Source organism: Balaenoptera acutorostrata, chromosome 4 (genome assembly GCF_949987535.1).
Source record: "Balaenoptera acutorostrata chromosome 4, mBalAcu1.1, whole genome shotgun sequence".
NCBI classification, from domain to species: domain Eukaryota; kingdom Metazoa; phylum Chordata; class Mammalia; order Artiodactyla; family Balaenopteridae; genus Balaenoptera; species Balaenoptera acutorostrata.
Window position 1 is genome coordinate 44,343,411 of NC_080067.1, and position 23,530 is coordinate 44,366,940.

At 34.4% G+C, this 23,530-nt stretch overlaps 1 protein-coding gene across 1 annotated transcript in view; it reads right to left on the reverse strand.

Annotated features, from left to right (window-relative positions):
• The window catches only part of LEKR1 (leucine, glutamate and lysine rich 1), a 268,126-nt gene that overhangs the window by 237,325 nt on the left and 7,271 nt on the right, over positions 1-23,530 (reverse strand). Inside the window, exon 3 of the mRNA XM_007164823.2 lies at positions 1,861-2,075. Within this exon, the coding sequence (XP_007164885.2) occupies positions 1,861-2,075 (215 nt within the window). The remainder of the gene's footprint in view (positions 1-1,860; positions 2,076-23,530) is intronic.

Consider the following 23,530-nt stretch of genomic DNA (forward strand, 5'->3'; position numbering starts at 1 on the left):
GTATGAGTCCATATTATATTAAAAACTCCTATATATAAACAAAAAATAAAAATAATACTGTAGAAAATTGGACAATATATATGAACAAGTAATTCAATGATGAAATATAAATATCTAATAAACATATGAAAAAAAGTTCAATCTCACTAGCAATAAAGAAACACAAATTAAATAACAATGAAGTAACATTTTTTCTGAAGAAAAAAGTGAAAATTTGAGAAAAATTAAGAAGACTCCAGTATTAACAAGATGTAAGGAAATGACCACTTTATAAACTATTGGCCAAATATAAATTAACCCTATCTTCTCAAAGGACAATCTGGTATAATGTCCATCAAATTTTTAAATTGGTATTTACTTTCTTTTCAGCAATTCCACTTCTAGGAATTTATCCTATGGAAAACATATGTACACAAGAATATAAATAAAACTACTATGTGTAATCATAAATACTGGAATAATCTAAATGTTGAAAAGAGAAATGGTTAAGTAAATTATAGCATATTCTTAGTAAGGAAGACTTTGCAGCAGTTAAGAACAAGATAGATCTATATGCATTAACATGGAACAATTTCCAGTATATAAAATTAAGTGGCAAAAGTCACAGACCAATATATTTATTATATTACTTATATTAAAAATGAGTCTACTAAAAAATAGTTTTAAAACTACATGCTATATATAAACATTACATATATTTAAAAGATATATCTATAATAAAGCTTAAGGCAAAATGAAGGATCTAGAAAGATATATACCAAACCATTAAAAGTGTTTTTTTATTTTTTCATCTCCAGTAAGAAAAAAGCAATCAGAAGGATAAAAAAGGACTTTCTTGCCTTTTCTTCTATATATCAACACTTCTTTTATTTGGTATGTTTATGTATTATTTATATAATACAATATATTATTCAAGAAAGTGGAAGGTACACCAAACAAAAGAATCTGACAGGCAAAAACCCTCCAAATTTAAAATTTTAAACTAAATATTTTAAATTTTTAATTTTTCCACTCAAACATTATTAAATACTTTACTATTCAGACTTGAAATTCAAGAAAATATAACAAAATTTTCTTAGCAAAGGATTAAGAATTGACATTTAATGTAATTATTTAAATTTGTAATAAAATTTAATAGAAGTACTTAATCCTAAGAGATTTAAGAAAGTTTCTACTTTATAAGGACAAGATTTCATTATATTCATTAGCTCATAGTTTACTAACATCAACTGTCGATATTTTAAATGGAGACATATTCATTCAAAGGAAAAGCCATGAAACAACAGCAAAAACTCTTTTGTAGAAGTGTTTGTATAAGCTCAGTGAGGTGTCTTTAGGCAGACTAACTTGCTGATTAGACTCAACAGCATTAGGAAACCAATCTTTAATTTTATTCCAGTTTCAGTGATTTAGAATCATGTGTCAATTTTAATGTTTTGGCCTCCTTTTCATAACATGAAAGCCTTATTCTATAAATTTAAATATTCAAGCACATTTAAAAACAAATGTTAGATATCAAAACTACCAAAATTCACCTGATTTTTGATAGACAAATCTTCCTAATGATAAAATTAAGATATATATCTGTGGAAAAGTTAAATCAACCCATCTCAACTTATAGTTACTGAATCAATTGGTTTCTAATTATTGATAGAAATATACACCTATGTATATAGGAATGCTCAAATTATATTTAAGAAGTATATTTAGTAATCAGTAATAATTAATAAACAAACTCAAATGTATTAAGGTGTAAATTATACTTTATGCAGAGAAATTCTAGAAAAACAAAGTCAAGTCTATATTCTGTACTTTTCTTCCAAACTAAATAAATGACAGAAAAGAATAACATATTCTAACCTTTCCATTTTGGATTCATTGTCAATTCTGTACTGTTCAAAATCTTGGCTAAGAGACTGTAGCATTTCTTGCAGGCTCTTTTCACGTTCTACACTTCCTTGATAAAATTTCATCTCTTTTTCCATCGCTTTCACTTTTTCTTCCATAGCCTTAAACTCATGAAGAATTAGATAGCTGACTCCACAGTACTTACACACTTTTTCTTCAGGAGACATCTAGAAAATAGAACAGACATTTACTGAAATGATATTTTTTTAATTCTAAAACATAACGTTCAACTGAAAATGTTATTGTAACCATGTTGGTTAAATGAAGTAAATGTATACTGTGCTATGCCATGGAGTAATAATTGCAACATTGCATACATCTGGATAAAATTTTAAAAACTGGCATGATATCGACTGACACAAAATCTTGGAATTAGAATAGGGTTGTTCAGAGTAATAATTTCTCCATGATATCTCTAAGAAAGATTTACTCTTGAAATATTTTCCATAAAAAAAAACTAAAAATGATGAAAACATCTTTACAATTCTTATTTTAAGATGAGTTTTCCATGATGGGGGAATAAATCACTGGCCTTTCACTGCCAACTGCACTGTGATCCTGGAGATGCTTCTTAGCTTCTTCAGATCTCATTTCCCTCATTTATAAAATTATGGCATTGGGCCAAATGAACTCTAAGTCCCTGTTCAGTTTTTTAACATTTTAAGGTTTTTATAGAATTTAACATTCTGTCGTAAAACCAGAAATAGGAGAAAAACTTTGAACCTAATCTCTTCTGCCTAAATCAGATAGTACTTTCCCCCTCAGGTAGGTATGATTATACCTATTTTACACTTAAGGAAATGGGGACTACTGAAGTTAGATAACCAGCTCCTAAGTAGAGAAGTCGGCATTAAACCCAAGTCTATATTAAAATCAGCACTTATGCCTGTAACCATTTGTATCATATTTATCTACCATGTGAATGTCAGCTAAATCCTCTTACTTCCTTCACATAAAATGCTTATATATCTTTGGCCAGATAGGGACAGTGAAAACTGGAATTTTAGCAAAGTCAAGAGAGAGGTAATTCTTTTTTCTGTCTCAAGTATATAAATATTCTTCAAGTAGCCTCTACTTGTCTTGCTATTCACAAAGATAAGACACAGCTTTGTTAAATATTTGCTCCAGGGCACTAAAACTAAAGCAAAACTTAGATTATACAAGGAATGCTTACTCTTAATGCAACCTCCCTTAGGACTATAGAAACTGCTCCTATAACTGAGTGATGCCACCATATCTGCCTATCAATGCCATCCACCATCTGTGCCTATCCATACCATTATACAAGAGATGGTTGAAACAAACTAATAATAATTTTTGAGAGGGCAGACAGCAGAAGCAAGAAGAAATACAATCCTGCAGCCTGTGGAACAAAAACCACATTCACAGAAAGATAGACAAGATGGAAAGGCAGAGGGCTATGTACCACATGAAGGAACAAAATAAAACCCCAGAAAAACAACTAAATGAAGTGGAGATAGGCAACATTCCAGAAAAAGATTTCAGAATAATGATAGTGAAGATGACACAGAACCTCGGAAAAAGAGTGGAGGCAAAGATCGAGAAGATGCAAGAAATGTTTAAGAAAGAGCTAGAAGAATTAAAGAACAAACACCTAGAAGAATTAAGGAACAAACAAACAGAGATAAACAATACAATAATTGAAATGAATAATACACTAGAAGGAATCAATAGCAGAATAACTGAGGCATAAGCACAGATAAGTGACCTGGAAGACAGAATGGTGGAATTCACTGCCACAGAACAGAATAAAGAAAAAGAATGAAAAGAAATGAAGACAGCCTAAGAGACCTCTGGGACAACATTAAACGTAATAACATTCGCATTATAGGGGTCCCAGAAGGAGAAGAGAGGGAGAAAGGACCTGAGAAAATATTTTATGAGATTATAGTCTAAAACTTCCCTAACATGGGAAAGGAAATAGCCACCCAAGTCCAGGAAGCACAGAGAGTCCCAGGCACGATAAAGCCAAGGAGAAACACACCGAGACACATAGTAATCAAACTGACAAAAATTAAACACAAAGAAAAATTATTGAAAGCAACAAGGGAAAAATGACAAATAACATACAAGGGAACTCCCATAAGGTTAACAGCTGATTTCTCAGCAGAAACTCTCGAAGCCAGAAGGGAGTGGCATGATACATTTAAAGTGATGAAAGGGAAGAACCTATAACCAAGATTACCCAGCAAGGATCTCATTCAGATTCTACATAGAAATCAAAAGCTTTACAGACAAGTAAAAGCTAAGAGAATTCAGCACCACCAAACCATCTCTACAACAAATACTAAAGGAACTTCTCTAACTGGGAAACACAAGAGAAGAAAAGGACCTACAAAAACAAACCCAAACCAATTAAGAAAATGGTAATAGGAACATACATATCGATAATTACCTTAAACGTGAATGGATTAAATGCTCCAATCAAAAGACACAGGCTTGCTGAATGGATACAAAAACAAGACCCATATATATGCTGTCTACAAGAGACCCACTTCAGACCTAGGGACACATACAGACTGAAAGTGAGGGGATGGAAAAAGACATTCCATGCAAATGGAAATTAAAAGAAAGCTGGAGTAGCAATACTCATCAGGTAAAATAGATTTTTAAATAAAGAATGTTATAAGAGACAAGGAAGGACACTACATAATGATCAAGGGATCAATCCAAGAAGAACATATAACAATTATAAATATATATGCACTCAACATAGGAGCACCTCAATACATAAGGCAACTGCTAACAGCTAAAAAAGAGGAAATCAACACTACCACAATAATAGTGGAGGACTTTACCACCTCACTTACACCAATGGACAGATCATCCAAACAGAAACTTAATAAGGAAACACAAGCTTTAAATGACACAATAGACCAGGTAGATTTTATTGATATTTATAGGACATTCCATCCAAAAACGGCAGATTACACTTTCTTCTGAAGTGCACACAGAACACTCTCCAGGATAGATCACATCTTGGTCAGAAATCAAGCCTCAGTAAATTTAAGAAAACTGAAATCATATCAAGCATCTTTTCTGACCACAGCACTATGAGATTAGAAATGAATTACAGGGGAAAAAACGTAAAAAAGACAAACACATGGAGGCTAAACAATACGTTACTAAATAACCAAGAGATCACTGAAGAAATCAAAGACGAAATTAAAAAATACCTAGAGACAAATGACAAAGAAAACGCGATGATCCAAAACCTATGGGATGCAGCAAAAGCAGTTCTAAGAGGGAAGCTGATAGCAATACAAGCCTACCTCAAGGAACAAGAAAAATCTCAAATAAACAATCTAACCTTACACCTAAAGGAACTAGAGAAAGAACAAACAAAACCTAAAGTTAGTAGAAGGAAAGAAATCATAAAGATCAGAGCAGAAATAAATGAAATAGAAACAAAGAAAACGATAGCAAAGATCAATAAAACTAAAAGCTGGTTCTTTGAGAAGATAAACAAAATTGATAAACCTTTAGCCAGACTCATCAGGAAAAAGAGGGAGAAGACGCAAATCAATAAAACTAGAAAAGAAAAAGGAGAAGTTACAACGGACACTGCAGAAATACAAAGCATCATAAGAGACTACTACAAGCAACTCTATACGAATAAACTGTATAACCTGGAAGAAATGGACAAATTCTCAGGAAGGTATAACCTTCCAAGAGAGAATCAGGAAGAAATATAAAATATGAACACATCAATCACAAGTAATGAAATTGAAACTGTGATTAAAAATATTCCAACAAACAAAAGTCCAGGACCTGATGGCTTCACAGGTGAATTCTTTCAAACATTTAGAGAAAAGCTAAGACCCATCCTTCTCAAACTCTTCCTAAAAATTGCAGAGGAAGGAACATTCCCAAACGCATTCTATGAGGCCACCATCACCCTGATACCAAAACCAGACAAAGATACTACAAAAAAAGAAAATTACCGACCAATATCACTGATGAATATAGATGCAAAAATCCTCAACAGAATACTAGCAAGCAGAGTCCAACAACACATTAAAAGGATTATACACCATGATCAAGTGGGATTTATCCCAGAGATGCAAGGATTCTTCAATATATGCAAATCAATCAATGTGATACACCAAATTAACAAATTGAAGAAGAAAAACCACATGATCATCTCAAGAGATGCAGAAAAAGCTTTTGACAAAATTCAACACTCACTTATGATAAAAACTCTCCAGAAAGTGGGCATAGAGGGAACCTACCTCAACATAATAAAGGCCATATATGACAAACCCACAGCAAACATCATTCTTAATGGTGGAAAAACTGAAAGCATTTCCTCTAAGATCAGGAAGAAGACAAGGATGTCCACTGTCACCACTATTATTCAACATAGTTTTGGAAGTCCTAGCCACAGCAATCAGAGAAGAAATAAAAGGAATACAAATTTGAAAAGAAGAAGTAAAACTGTCACTGTTTGCAGATGACATGATACTATACATAGAGAATCCTAAAGATGCCACCAGAAAACTACTAGAGCTAATCAATGAATTTGGTAAAGTAGCAGGATACAAAATTAATGCACAGAAATCTCTTGCATTCCTATACACTAATGATGAAAATTCTGAAAGAGAAATTAAGGAAACACTCCCATTTACCACTGCAAAAAGAATAAAATACCGAGGAAAAAACCTACGTAGGGAGACAAAAGACCTGTATGCAGAAAACTGTAAGACACTGATGAAAGAAATTAAAGATGATACCAACAGATGGAGAGATATACCATGTTCTTGGATTGGAAGAATCAATATTGTCAAAATGACTATACTACCCAAAGCAATCTACAGATTCAAGGCAATCCCTATCAAATTACCAATGGCATTTTTTACAGAACTAGAACAAAAAAAATCTTAAAATTTGTATGGAGACACAGAAGACCCAGAATAGCCAAAGCAGCCTTGACGGAAAAAAACAGAGCTGGAGGAATCAGGCTCCTGGACTTCAGACTATACTACAAAGCTACAGTAATCAAGACAGTATGGTACTGGCACAAAAACGGAAATATAGATGAATGGAACAGGATAGAAAGCCCAGAGGGATAGATAGAAAGCCAATGCACCTATGGTCACCTAATCTATGACAAAGGAGGCAAAGATATACAATGGAGAAAAGACAGTCTCTTCAGTAAGTGGTGCTGGGAAAACTGGACAGCTACATGTAAAGGAATGAAATTAGAACACTCCCTAACACCATACACAAAAAGAAACTCAAAGTGGATTAGAGACCTAAATGTAAGACCGGACACTATAAAACTCTTAGAGGAAAACATAGGAAGAACACTCTTTGACATAAATCACAGCAAGATTTTTTTTGATCCACCTCGTAGAGTAATGGAAATAAAAACAAACAAATGAGACCTAATGAAACGTAAAAGCTTTTGCAAAGGAAACTACAAACAAGACGAAAAGATAACCCTCAGAATGGGAGAAAATATTTGCAAATGAATCAACGGACAAAGGATTAATCTTCAACATATATAAACAGCTCATGCAGATCAATATTAAAAAAAACAAACAACCCAATCCAAAAATGGACAGAAGACCTAAATAGACATTTCTCCAAAGAAGACATACAGATGGCCAAGAAGCACATGAAAGGCTGCTCAACATCATTAATTATTAGAGAAATGCAAATCAAAACTACAATGAGGTATCACCTCACACCACTTAGAATGGGCATGATCAGAAAATCTACAGACAACAAATGCTGGAGAGGGTGTGGATAAAAGGGAACCCTCTTGCACTGTTGGTGGGAATATAAATTGATACAGCCACTATGGGGAACAGTATGGAGGTTCCTTAAAAAACTAAAAATAGAATTATCATATGACCCAGCAATTCCACTACTGGGCATATACCCAGAGAAAACCATAATTCAAAAGGACACATGCACCCCAATGTTCATTGCAGCACTATTTACAATAGCCAGGTCATGGAAGCAACCTAAATGCCCATCGACAAACAAATGGATAAAGAAGATGTGGTACATATATACAATGGAATATTACTCAGCCATAAAAAGGAACGAAATTGGGTCATTTTTAGAGACGTGGATGGATCTGGAGACTGTCATACAGAGTAAGTCAGCAAGAGAAAAACAAATATCGTATATTAACGCATATATGTGGAACCTAGAAAAATGGTACAGATGCACCGGTTTGCAGGGCAGAAATAGAGACACTGATGTAGAGAACAAACGTATGGACACCAAGGGGGGAAAGTGGCGGGGGGGTGTGATGAATTGGGAGATTGGGATTAACATATGTATAAAATGGATAACTAATAAGAATCTGCTGCATAAAAAAATAAAATAAAATTCAAAAAAAATGTTTTATACAGTAACATTTTTCTCATTTAAACTTAAATAATAAAAAATTCAAATTAAGAACCATGATATAATACTACGGGATACAGATGAATGACTACATCAATCACCTAACTGTCACTGACACCAAATTTACAGATTTATAAAACAAGTTTGAAAGAAATCATAAAGATAACCTGGTTCAAGCTCTGGATGGCTTCATTGAGACTATTCCAAGCTAGATAAGTTGTTATCCAGACTCTATTTCAGCATCCCAAGTGATGGGAAACTACTTTGTAAAGCAGCCTGTTCCATCCTCTGATGCTTTTGTCTATGAGGAAATTCTTTCTTTTGCTGACCCCAAATCTTCCTCCCTGCAGCATCCACAGGTCCTAGACCACCTGGCAACCATGAGGAATAACCCAGGCCTTATTCTAATATTTAAAGACAGCTATTAGGAACACTCTGTATCTGCTAATTCTCCAGGTCAACACTTCCAATTCCTTCAGCTGTTTCCCATATGACATAGTTTTGAATTTCTTCCTCATTCTAGATAATTTTCTCTGAACTCGTTCCAGTGTTTTATATCTGTTTCAAGGTATGGTGCCCAGAATTGAATACTTCAGCGGTCTCACTAAAGCAGAATAAGAGAGGACTCAAACTTTCCTCATTATAATATCTCATTAATAATACCATTAGTAACATCATCTTACACAACCTTAGATCACAATGGTCTTTTGTATTTTTGGCAATTATATGTTGCCATTATATACTATAACTGGCTTTTATGTTAAATAAAGCCCCTATTTAAAAACACACTGCACTGTAAAACCATGTCTCATTATACTGAATATACCAATCCATTCCTTCCCACTTATTTCCCCTTTTGTAGAGAATCCACCTTCCACAGTCCTGGCTGTTCTGTGTGGTTATATGACTAAAACCCCCTCCACCCATCCACCCTACCATGGCTGAGTGGTGGATGAGGGCTGGACATAAGACCTAGAAGAACCAAGCCCTGAGCTGGGATGAGCCAGCTAGGCCTGTAAGTGTTGAAGACCAGGCAATTTGGACACCTTTAGGGTGGCCATAATAAAGAAGGGTCACGTGCAATGTACAGAGTAAGCCACATTATTGGGATGAGAGAGAAGAATGAGCAGACACATAGAGGGAAGATGAGAAAAAGACATTGTGGATCCAGAGTAAGAGAGGAAAAAATGGAACCAGTCAGTGTCTCATACCCAGTGAACTTCCAATTCCTTACTTCAGTCCCTGATGAGACCTAGTTGCCCTACTTGCCCTTCGGGATCCATGCCCAATCTTCCTCCACTATTCTCTCTTTTTCCCCTAAAGCTACCTATTCCTTACAAGCAATAACCCTCATTCTATTATGTGAGCATTTGGCTTTTCAGATGCAAGTGCAGAACAAGAAATATAACTGCAAATATAAATAAATAAAATATATTTTTATGTATATATACACATACATATGTATGTTTTAAACTCAGACTTTAGTGACTTCAGTACCCAGAAAATTCTAAGCTTTGTATCTTCTGCAAAATTGATCCTTGCAAGTTGTTTTATCCATCTAATTTGTTGATAAAAAATGTTGAATTTGACAAAGTTGAGGCTATGGCATGTCATATCTGCTTGGTTGATACTAATCCACTACTCTGCACATTACAGATACAGTGCTTCAGCTGGTTATTAAACTACACAATTATTTGTGTAACCAGTTTGTATTTATTCATATTGTCTTTAGGAATAGTAAGACAGACTTAGTCAAATGCCTTCATAAAGTCCATATATTCTATGTCAACTACAGTTCCTGGATCTAGTGACTTTACACAAAATGGAATGGCAAGGCCTACGTGCTGGTTCTCTTCAAGAACATAAAGTTGGCTCAAGGGTTATTATTTTCTCTAATATCTCCTCACAAATCACCTTTTTTCTTTTTATAAATATATTTATTTTATTTATTTATTTTTGGCTGTGTTGGGTCTTCATTGCTGTGCACGGGCTTTCTCTAATTGTGGTGAGTGGGGGCTACTCTTCGTTGCGGTGTGCGGGCTTCTCATTGCGGTGGCTTCTCTTGTTGCGGAGCACGGGCTCTAGGCACGCAGGCTTCAGTAGTTGCAGCACACGGGCTCAGTAGTTGTGGCACACGGGCTTAGTTGCTCCATGGCATGCGGGATCTTCCCGGACCAGGGCTTGAAACTGTGTCCCCTGCATTGGCAGGTGGATTCTCAACCACTGCACCACCAGGGAAGCCCACAAATCACCCTTTAATATTATATTCTAGAATCCTGTCTGGGAGTTCACTGGTTGTAATTTATGGTCATTCTATACATGGAATGGTATTTGTACATTATCCTCTTACTCTCTACGCATTCTCAAAGATCATCAAGAGTGGCTCTGCAATCCCACTGAAAGGTACTATCAGTCCCCAGGAATATAATTCATCCAGGTCAAGAGACCTGAACTAATGCAGAGCATATGGGTATTTTCTTACAATCCCTTTGCCCATCATGAGTTTTGGTTCCTTCTCATCAATTTGAAAATTATATTCTTACTCTAAGGAAATTTCATCCTTAACCTATTAATCACAGTTCTTTCCCTGCTCCTGGGAAAGTGCCATATCCTTATTCTAAATAAAACTCTTGCTGGATGGAGCTTATGTGCAGCCTGATGTACAAAATACAAACAGTATAAACTTCACAATTGTGAAAGCTATCAAAATGTTATTACACCATAGCAATCATGGTGGAGAAAACTGAAAATAAGTGAAATATACATTTTGTAGAACGGGTCTTCTAGAAGTTCAGCAAAGGAAGCCAAAACATGATACCCATTATGATCTAGGAAACAAGACAAATTATAAAGTAATAGGTCCATAAGAGTAGACTCTATACTTCACTTAGCACAACCTGAATCACTGTGTAAAACAAATATATTGAACAAAAGTTTTCAATGCTATTAAATTGTAAATAGTTTTCTGTAAGTAAAACTGCAACAGGAAAATATAATAACGCTTTCAAATTCTTTGTATCTACATAGGCTAATTACTTAGGACGTTTCTGTGAAACTTGAGAAGATATGAAATACTAAAATTATGTTCCCAGATGAGGTAAGTAAAACTTAGATGTTTTTTGTGAAATATAATGTGTGCTTCATTCTTATAACTTGGTGTTATATCACCTCGTTGTGTAAGTAAAATAAGAACATGCTGTCATTCTTGAGAAAAGAGCTATCATTAGCAGGATGCTTTTGCTTTTTACAAGATGCACTTTGGAGGAGGCATCAACAAATGCAGTATATTAAACAAATGCAGAGCCATTTAAAAATAAATTGTAAAATAAACTTCTCAAATGTAGTATCTGTACTTTTAAAATTATAGTTATTTAATATAAAAATGATGCAAATTTTTTAAAAGGTTAAATTAGGCTTCAGATCCTTTTCAAAACTCCTGCCTGTGCTTCAAGTGGAAAAAGCACTCAGTAACCTCCTGCTGCGCAAGTGAAGCATTCTCTGATCCAAAAATTGTTCTTCCTTCCTTTCCCCACCCATCCCATGCTTTTTGTGCTTGCGTAAGGAGGAAAGAAACAGAGAAACTATTCCACTGCTGTAAAAATGACAGCAGTATAAAATGTTAACCTTTCTAAGAAGTTTTACATTAAAAAAAATATGCCTTTACTCAAAACAATGAGTGTCTAGCTAGTGAATTTCATTCAGGTTGGGAGAAACCTTTTGAGACAGGACAGTGGACCTTCTGAGTCATTAGCAACACAGACCACCTGACCATTTCATAAGGCCATCAAGACCCTTCCTTTCAATAAGTCAACTGGCTGCACCACCAATTTAAAAATCAATTTGGTAAAGACCATCTACCCAAAACCCCTAAACCTACATTTCCAGCAATACAGGTTTTTTTAGATACAGACAGTATTCTTCTCAAATTTATATGAAAAGGCAAAGGAACTAGAAAAGCTAAAACTGTCTTGAAAAAGAAGGATAAAGTGGGATAAGCATTTTACCTGATTTCAAGCCATACTACTATACACTAATCAACACTATGTGGTATTTGTCAAAGGATAGACGCATAGATCAATGGAATAGAATAGAGAACCCAGAAATAGATCTATATAAATATGCCAAACTGATTTTTGGCAGAGGTGTAAAAGCAATTCAGTAAAGGAAAAATAGCCTTCTCAGCAAATGGTCCTGGAACAATTAGATATCCATAGGTTTAAAAAAAAAAAAAAAAAGGACCTCAACCTAAACCTCACACTCCATACAAAAATTAACTTACAGTGGGTCAAGGACTAAAATGTAAAACATAAAAATTTGATTTCAGAAGAAAAAAGCTTAGGAGGAAATCCTCAGGATCTAAACTAGGCAAACAGTTTTTACACTTGATACCAAAAACATGAACCATAAAAGAAAATATTGATAACCTGAATTGCACCAAAATTTAAAATTTTGCCCTGTAAAGAGGATGAAATGACAAGCTACAGACTGGGAAAAAATATTTGCAAGACACATATCTGACAAAGGACTAGTATCTAGATTATGTAAAGAATTCTCAAAACTCAACAGTTTTAAAAAAATCCAATCAGAAAATGGTCAAAAGATATGAAGAGACATCTCACCTAAAAGTATACACAGATGACGGGACTTCCCTGGTGACACAGTGGTTAAGAATCCACCTGCCAATGCAGGGGACATGGGTTCAATCCCTGGTTCGGGAAGATCCCACATGCCATGGAGCAACTAAGCCCATGCACCACAACTACTGAGCCTGTGCTCTAGAGCCTGCGAGCCACAAATACTGAGCTCATGTGCCACAACTACTGAAGCCCGTGTGCCTAGAGCCCAGGCTCCACAACAAAAGAAGCCACTGCAGTGAGAAGCCCACGCATGGCAACTAGAGAAAAGCCCGTGTGCAGCAGCAACGAAACCCCAATGCAACCAAAAATTTAAAAAATTTTTTTAATTAAAAATTAAAAAAAAAAAGATACACAGATGCCAAATAAGCACATGAAGAGATATTCAATATCATTAGCCATAGGAAAATGCAAATTAAAACTTTAATGAGCTATCACTTCACACCTATCAGAAAGGTTATAATAAAAACTAATGACAGTGGTACAATATATTTAAAGTTATAAAAGGGAAAAACCTACAATGAAGAATACTCTACCCAGCAAGACTCTCATTCAGATTTGATGGAGAGATCAAAAGCTTTACAGACAAGCAAAAGCTAAAAGAGTTCAGCACTACCAAACCAGCTTTACAAGAAATGTTAACAGGATTTCCATAAGCAAAAAAAAAAAGGCCACAACTAGAAACATGAAAATTACAACAGGAAAAAGCTCAGGCAAACACATAGTAAATATAGGAAATCAACCAGGCACAAAGCTAGTAGAAAGGTTAAAAGACAAAAGTAATAAAATCATCTATACCCACAATAAGCAGTTAAGGGATACACAAAACAATCAGATGCAAAATACTATGTCAAAAAGAATAATCGTGAGGGGAGCAGAGTACAAATGCAAGGTTGTTAAAATACATTTGAAATTAAGAGATCAACAACTTAAAACAATCAAATATATATATATATATATATATATATATATATATATATATATATATATGGCTATATATAAATCTCATAGTAACCACAAACCAAAAATCTATAATAGATACACACACAAAAAAGAAAAAGGAATCCAAACATAGCACTAAAGACAGTCATCAAATCACAAGAGGAAAGAACAAAAGAAGAAGAAAGGAACAAAAAAGACCTTAAAAAAATTAACAAAATGGCAATAAGAATATACATATCAATAATTACTTTAAATGTAAATAGACTAAATGCTCCAATCAAAACACACAGAGTGGCTGAATGGAAACAAAAACAAGACCCGTATATATGCTGCCTACAAGAGACTCACTTCAGATCTAAAGACACACACAGACAGAAAATGAAGGGATGGAAAAAGGTATTCATTGCAAACAGAAATCAAAAGAAAGCCAGGGTAGAAATACTTGCATCAGACAAATAGGCTTTAAAACAAAGAATGTTACAAGAGGCAAAGAAGGACATTACATAATGATCAAGGGCTTAATCCAAGAAGATGTAACAATCGCAAATATACAAGCACTTAACATAGGAGCATCTAAATACATAAAGCAAATACTAACAGATATAAAGGGAGAAGTTGACAGTAATACAATAATAGTAGGGGACTTTAACACCCCATTTACATCAATGGACAGATCATCCAAACAGAAAATTAATAAGGAAACACTGGCCTTAATGACACACTAGACCAGATGAACTTAATAGATATACATAGAACATTCCATCAAAAAGCAGCAGAATACACATTCTTTTCCAATGCACGTGGAATATTCTCCAGGATAGTTCATGTACAAGGCCACAAAACAAGCCCTGGTAAATTTAAGAAAACTGAAATCCTATCAAGCATCTTTTCCAACCACAATGCTATGAGACTAGAAATCAACTACAAGAAAAAAAAACTGTAAAAAACACTACCATGTGGAGGCTAAACAATATGCCACTAAACAAGCAATGGTTCACTGAAGAAATCAAAGAAGAAATAAAAAAATACATGGAGACAAAAGAAAATGAAAACACAACAATCCAAAATCTACAGGATGCAGTAAAAAAGCAGTTCTAAGAGGGAAGTTTATAGCGATACAAGTTTACCTCAGGAAACAAGAAAAATCTCAAATAAACAATCTAACATTACAGCTAAGGGAACTAGAAAAAGAAAAACAAACAAAACCCTAAGTTAGTGGAAGGAAAGAAATCATAAAGATCAGAGCAGAAACAAATTAAATAGAGACTTTAAAAAGCAATAGAAAAGATCAATAAAACTAAGAGCTGGTTCTTTGACAAGATAAACAAAACTGATAAACCTTCAGCCAGACTCACCAAGAAAAAAAGAGAAAGGACCCAAATCAATAAAATCAGAAATGAAAAAGGAGAAGTTACAACAGACACCATAGAAATACACAGGACCATCAGAGACTACTAAGAACAACTGTATGTCAATACAATGGACAACCTAGAAGAAATGGACAAATTCCTAGAAATGTACAATCTCCAAAGAATGAACCAGGAAAAAATAAAAAATATGAACAGACCAACTACCAGTAATGAGACTGAATCAGTTTTTTAAAACTCTCAAAAAACGTAAGTCCAGGACCAGATAGCTTCACAGGTGAATTCTACCAAACATTTAGAGAAGAGTTAACACCTATCCTTCTCAAACTATTCCAAAAAATTGCAGAGGAACGAATGCTTCCAAATTCATTCTATGAGCCCAGCATAACCGTGATACTAAACCAAGACAAATATCACAAACAAAAAAAGAACACAGATGCAAAAATGCTCAACCAAATATTAGCAAACTGAATCAAACAATACATTAAAAGGATCATATACCATGATCAAGTGGGATTTATCCCAGGGTTGCAAGGATTTTTCAATATCTGCAAATCAATCAATGTAATACACCACATTAACAAATTGAAGAATAAGAACCATACGATCATCTCAGTAGATGCAGAAAAAGCTTTTGACAAAATCCAACACCCATTTATGGTAAAAACTCTCCAGAAAGCGGGCATAGAGGGAACATAACCTCAACATAATAAAGGCCATATACGACAAACCTACAGCTAACATCATACTCAATGGTGAAATGCAGAAAGCATTTCCTCTAAGATCAGGAACAAGACAAAGATGCTCACTCTCACCATTTTTGTTCAACATAGTATTGGAAGTCTTAGCCACGGCTATTAGATAAGAAAAAGAAATAAAAGGAATTCTAATTGGAATGGAAGAAGTAAAACTGTCATGGCTTGCAGATGACACGATACTATACATAGAAAACCCTAAGGATGCCACCAAAAAATTACTAGAGCTCATCAATGAATCTGGTAAAGTTTCAGGATACAAAATGAATACACAGAAATCTGTTGCATTTCTATACACTAACAATAAACTATCAGAAAGAGAAATTAAGAAAACAGTCACATCAAAAAGAATAAAATACCTAGGAATAAACCTACCCAAAGAGGTAAGGAAAACTATAAAACACTGATAAAAGACACTGACAAGGACACAAACAGATGGAAAGATATACTGTGTTCATGGACTGGAAGAACTAATATTGTTAAAATGACCATACTACCAAAGGCAATCTGCAGATTCAATGTAATCTCTATTAAAATACCAATGGCATTTTTCACAGAACTAGAACAAATAATTTTAAAATTTGTATGGAAATACAAAAGACCCCCAATAGTCAGAGCAATGTTGAGAAAGAACAGAGCTGGAAGTATCATGCTCCCTGACTTCAGACTATAATACAAAGCTACAGTAATCAAAACAGTATGACGCTGGCACAGAAACAGAAAAAACAGACACACAGATCATTGGAGCAGAACAGAGAGCCAGAAATAAACTAACACACCTATGGTCAATTAATCTACGACAAAGGAGACAACAATATATAATGGAGAAAAGATAGTCTCTTCAATAAGTGGTGCTGGGAAAACTGGACAGCTACATGTAAAAGAATGAAACTAGATCATTTTCTAACATCATATACAAAAATAAACTCAAAATGGATTAAAGACCTAAATGTAAGACCAGAAATCATAAAACTCCTAGAAGAAAACAGGTGGAACTCTCTTTGACATAAATTACAACAATATTTTTTTGACCTTTCTCCTGAAGCAAAGGAAATAAAAGCAAAAATAAGCAAATGGGACATAATCAAACCTTTTGCACAGCAAAGGAAACCTTTGACAAAACAAAAAGACAATCTACTGAATGGGAAAATATTTGCAAATGATAATATTGATAAGGGGTTAATAATCAAAATATAAACAGCTCACACAACTCAATATCAAAAAAAACCCCAAATAACTCAATTTAAAAATGGACATAAGACTTGAATAAACCTTTTCCCATGGACAACAGGCACATGAAAAGATGCTCAACATTGTTAACCATTAGAGAAATGCAAATGAAAAACCACAAGGAGATATCATCTCACACCTGTCAGCATGGCTATCATCAAAAAGAACTCAACAAATGTGGGTGGGGATGCAGAGAAGAAAAAACCCTCATACACTGTTGGTGGGAATGTAAATTGGTGCAGCCACTGTGGCAAATGGTATGGAAGTTTCTCAAAAAAAACTAAAAATAGAACTACCATATGATCTAGCAATTCCACTCCTGGGTGCATATCCAAAAGAAATGAAAACACTAATTCAAAAAGATACATGCACCCCAATGTTCATAGCAGCATTACTTACAATAGCCACAAGATATGGAAACAACTTAAGTGTCCATCAACAGATGAATGGATAAAGAAGATGTGAATGGAATACTACTCAGCCTTTAAAAAGAATGAAATTTCGCCATCTGCGACAACATGGATGGACTTGGCAGGTATTATGCTAAGTGAAGTAAGTCAGACAAAGACAAATATTGTATGATATCACTTATATGAGGAATCTAAAAAATACAACAAACTAGTGAATATACCAAAAAGGAAAAATAATCACAGATAAAGAGAACAATCCAGTGGTTACCAGTGGGTAGAGGGAAAGGAAGACAGGCAAGATAGGGGTAGGGGATTAAGAGGTACAAACTACTATGTATAAAATAAAGAAGCCACAAGGATATATTATACAGCACAGGGAATATAGCCAATATTTTACTGTAAATGGAGTATAACCTCTAAAAATTGTGAATCTGTTGTACACCTGAAATTATATAATTTTGTACATTGACTATACCTCAATAAAAAAATTTATTTTAACTAATGACAACATCAACGCTAAAGATGCAGAGAAACTGGATCACTCATACACTGCTGGTGAGGACATAAAATGTTATAGCCCTCTGGAAAAGTTTGGCAGTGTTTTAGAAAACTAAACATGGAACTACCAAACAACCTAGCAATTGTACTTGGGCATTTATCACAGGAAAATAAAAACATATGTTCACATTAAAACCTATACACGAATATTTATAGTAGCTTTATGCATAATAGCCAAAAACTGGAAAAAACTCAGATGTTCTTCAACAGGTTAAACAAATTGTATTACATTCATACCATGGAATGCTACTCAGCAATAAAAAGGAACAAACTACAGATAAACACAACAACAACATGTATAAAACTCCAGAGAATTACAGCTGAGAGAAAAAAAAGTAATCTCAAAGACTACATATTGCATGATTCCATTTTTATAACATTCTTGAAATGACAAAATTATTGGAGACCAGATCAATGGTTCCCAGGGGTCATAAATTGGAAGAGGGAAAGTGGAGGTAAAAGGGGAGGCTGAGGTGAATGCAGCTATAAAAGGGTAACATGAGGAATCTTTGTTGTGACAGAATCCTTAACTGTGTAAATGTCAATATCCTGGTTGTGATATTGTAGTATAGTTTTGCCAGGTGTTACCACTGGAGGAAGCTGGGGAAAGGGTACATGAGATCTCTTGGTATCATTTCTCACAACTGCTTGTGAGTCTACAATGATCTCAAAATAAAATGTGTGATTTAAAAATAATAAAATATTGTAGGGGACTTTAACATCCCACTTTTCATCAAAGGATAGATCATCCAGAGAATCAACAAGGAAACACAGGCCTTAAATGATACATTAGACCAGATGGCCTTAATTGATATTTATAGAGCATTCCATCCAAAAGCAGCAGAATACACATTCTTCTCAAGTGCACATGGAACATTCTCCAAGACTGACCACATGCTGGGCCACAAAGCAGGCCTTGGTAAATTTAAGAAAATTGAAATCACATCAAGCACCTTTTCCAACCACAACACTATGAGATTAGGAATAAACTACAAGAAAAAAACACTGTAAAAAACACAAACATGTGGAGGCTAAACAATATGTTACTAAACAACCAATGGATCACTGAAGAAATCAAAGAGGAAATAAAAAAATACCTAGAACAAATGAAAATGAAAGCACAACGACAAAACCTATGGGATACAGCAAAAGCAGCTCTAAGAGGGAAGTTGATAGCAATAAAATCTTACCTCAGGAAACAAGAAAAATCTCAAATAAACGACCTAAACTTACACCTGAAGCAATGAAAGAAGAAGAAACAAAACCTAAAGTTAGTAGAAGGAAAGAAATCATAAAGATCAGAGCAGAAATAAATGAAATAGAGACAAAGAAAACAACAACAAAGATCAATGAAACTAAAAGCTGGTTCTTTGAAAAGATAAACAAAATGATAAACCTTTAGCAAGACTCATCAAGAAAAAAAAGGGAGAGGACACAAATCAGTAAAATTAGAAATGAAAAAGGAGAAGTTACAACCGACACCACAGAAATAAAAAGTATAATAAGAAACTACAAGCAACTGTATGTAAATAAAATGGACAACCTGGAAGAAATGGACAAATTCTTAGAAAGGTACAAGCTCCCAAGACTGAACCAGGAAGAAATAGAAAATATGAAGAGACCAATCACAAGTAATGAAATTGAAACTGTGATTTAAAAACTCCCAACAAACAAAAGTCCAGGACCTGATGGCTTCACAGGTGAATTCTATCAAATATTTAGAAAAAAGCTAATAACTAGCCTTCTGAAACCGTTCCAAAAAATTGTAGAGGAAGGAACACTCCCATACTCATTCTATGAGGCCACCATCACCCTGATTACAAAACCAGACAAAGATACCACAAAAAAAGAAATTACAGGCCAATATCACTGATGAACATAGATGCAAAAATCCTCAACAAAATACTAGCAATCTGCATCCAACAATACATTAAAAAGATCATACACCATGATCAAGTGGGATTTATCCCAGGGATGGAAGGATTTTTCAATATCTGCAAATCAATCAGTGTGATACACCATATTAACAAATTGAAGAATAAAAACCATATGATCATCTCAATTGATGCAGAAAAGGCTTCTGACAAAATCCAACACCCATTTATGATAAAAACTCTCCAGAAAGTGGGCATAAAGGGAACATACCTTAACATAATAAAGGCCATATATGACAAACCTACAGCTAACATCATAGTCAACGGTGAAAAGCTGAAAACATTTCCTCTAAGATCAGGAACAAGACAAGGATGTCCACTCTTGTCAGTATTATTCAACAGTTTTGGAAGTCCTAGCCATGGCAAACAGAGAAGAAAAAGAAATAAAAGGAATCCAAACTGGAAAAGAAGTTATACTGTCACTATTTGCAGATGACATGATACTATACATAGAAAATCCTAAAGATGCTACCAGAAAACTACTAGAGCTCATCAATGAATCTGGTAAAGTTGCAGGTTACAAAATTAATACACAGAAATGTTGCATTCCTATACACTAAAAACAAAAGATCAGAAGGAGAAACTCAAGAAACAATCCCATTTACCATCGTATCAAAAAGAATAAAATACCAAGGAATAAAGCTACCTAAGGGAGACAAAAGACCTGTATTCAGAAAACTATAACAATATAAGATGCTGATGAAAGAAATCGAAGATGACACAAACAGATGGAAAGATATACCATGTTCTTGGATTGGAAGAATCAATATTGTCAAAATGACTATACTATCCAAGGCAATCTACCGATTCAATGCAATCCCTACCAAATTACCAATGGCATTTTTCACAGAACTAGAACAAAAAATCTTAAAATTTGCATGGAGAAATGAAAGACCCCAAATAGCCAAAGCAATCTTGAGAGAGAAAAATGGAGCTGGAGGAATCAGGCTCCCTAACTTCAGACTATACTACAAAGCTATAGTCATCAAAACAGAATGGTACTGGCACAAAAATAGAAATATAGATCAGTGGAACAGGACAGAACACCAAGAAACAAGCCCCTGCACCTATGGTCAATGAATCTACAACAAAGGAGGCAAGACTATACAATGGAGGAAAGACAGTCTCTTCAATAAATGGTGCTGGGAAAACTGGACAGCCACATGTAAAAAAATGAAATTAGAACATTCTTTAACACCATACATATAAATAAACTCTAAATGGCTTAAAAACCTAAATGTGAGACTGGAGATTATAAAACTCTTAGAGTAGAACATAGGCAGAACACTCTCTGACATAAATCGCAGCAATATCTTTTTCGATCCATCTCCCAGAATAATGGAAATAAAAAAAAAAAAAAACAAATGGGACCTAATTAAACTCAAAAGCTTTTGTACAGCAAAGGAAATCACAAACAAAACAAAAAGAAAACCCACAGAATGGGAGAAAATATTTGTAAATGATGTGACTGACAAGGGATTAGTCTTCAAAATTTACAAACAGCTCATGCAGCTTAATATCATCAAAGCAAACAACCCAATCAAAAAATGGGCAGAAGACCTAAATAGACATTTCTCCAAAGAAGACATACAGATGGCCAAGAAGCACATGAAAAGATGTTCAACATCACTAATTATTAGAGAAATGCAAATCAAAACTACGAGATATCCCCTCACATCAGTCAAAATGGCTATCATCAAAAAATTCACACACAACAAATGCTGGAGAGGGTGTGGAGAGAAGGGAACCCTCCTACACTGTTGGTGGGAATGTAAATTGGTACAACCACTATGAAGAACAGTATGGAGGTTCCTTAAAAAACTAAAAATAGATCTACCATATGATCCTGCAATCCCACTCCTGGGCAAACATCTGGAGAAAAACATGGTTCTAAAGGATACACGCACCCCATTGTTCATTGAAGCACTGTTTACAATAGCCAAGACATGCAAGCAACCTAAATGCCCATTGACAGAGGAATGGATAAAGAAGATGTGGTACATATATACAATGGAATATTATTCAGCCATTAAAAAGAATGAAATAATTCCCTTTGCAGCAACATGGATGGACCTAGAGACTGTCATGGTGAGTAAAGTACGTCAGGCAGAGAAAGCGAGATATCTTATATCGGTTATATGCAGAATCTAAAAAGAAATGATACAAATGAACTTATTTACAAAACAGACACAGACTCACAGACTTAGAGAAGAACTTTTGGTTACCAGTGGGGAAGGTTAGGGGGAAGGGATAGTTAGGGAGTGTGGGATTAACATGTACACACTGCTATATTTAAAATGGATAACAACAAGGACTTACTGTATAACACAGGGAACTCTGCTCAGTATTATGTAACAACATAAATGGGAAAAGAATTTGAAAAAGAACAGATACATGTATATGTATCACTGAAAAAAAAATAATGTTGACAATAAAGATAATGGTTTAAAGCTATGTGTATGTGTGTATATATATATATATATATATATATATATATATATATATATATATGTAAATCTGGGACTAAAATACCAGAGATTAATCCATAAAGAAATTTTATTGAGCAATTTTAAGAAATGTTGTTTTCATACACAAATTATACATGACACACCTATGTTTCTTTTGTCATTAGTTTCAAAAGCACAGTTGCTTAAAAAGACAACACATATACCCGCACACACATCACTACTTTTCCAGGATGCTAGCGCTAATGTTTCTAAGACAATATTCTCTTTTTTCTCTACTTTGAACACAAAATCTGACCCTAGCCACAGTGCCCCAAAATGACCTGGAAAATTAAGTTTATTTTTTCTGGCAATGACAATCTGTGCTTGGAAATATAAAACTGTTATTCTGAATAAATTTCAAAGTTCCAAAGTACTAAAATTACTTTACTGAAACAGGACAAAATGAGCTGTTACTGGTAGGGAAAGGGATTGTTATCCCAGAAAGCACAGTGTGCTCTCCAGCCCTTGCACTGCCACTTCTGTTTTCTAAAATAAATAACTCCGGTCTCTTTATTTTACTTTGTGTCCTGTGGTAATAAATATCTCCTGAAGCTGAAATCCTATTACAAGTGCTCATTTTGTCACCATTTAAAAAAACAAGAGATCAGTTCTACTTTTGCAAAATAACTGATTTTTCCACTGATTTGTTGAGGTTGTTCTGACTTCTGTGTATGTCTTCTAGCAAAAACAGCAAAAAGGAAAGTTATTCATTGCTTTTTTTCTAAAAAGAGGAGTCCATATGCCTCTGAGATAGGTGGACATTCAAGAGCGGAAGAGATATAGAATTATTACTTTGCTGATCTATAAATGCTGTTTTAGTTTTAAACTGTGGCAATAAAACCCCAAACACAGAACCATACTATCATTACAGGTACATTCTGCTTTCAGAATGCTAGATGAA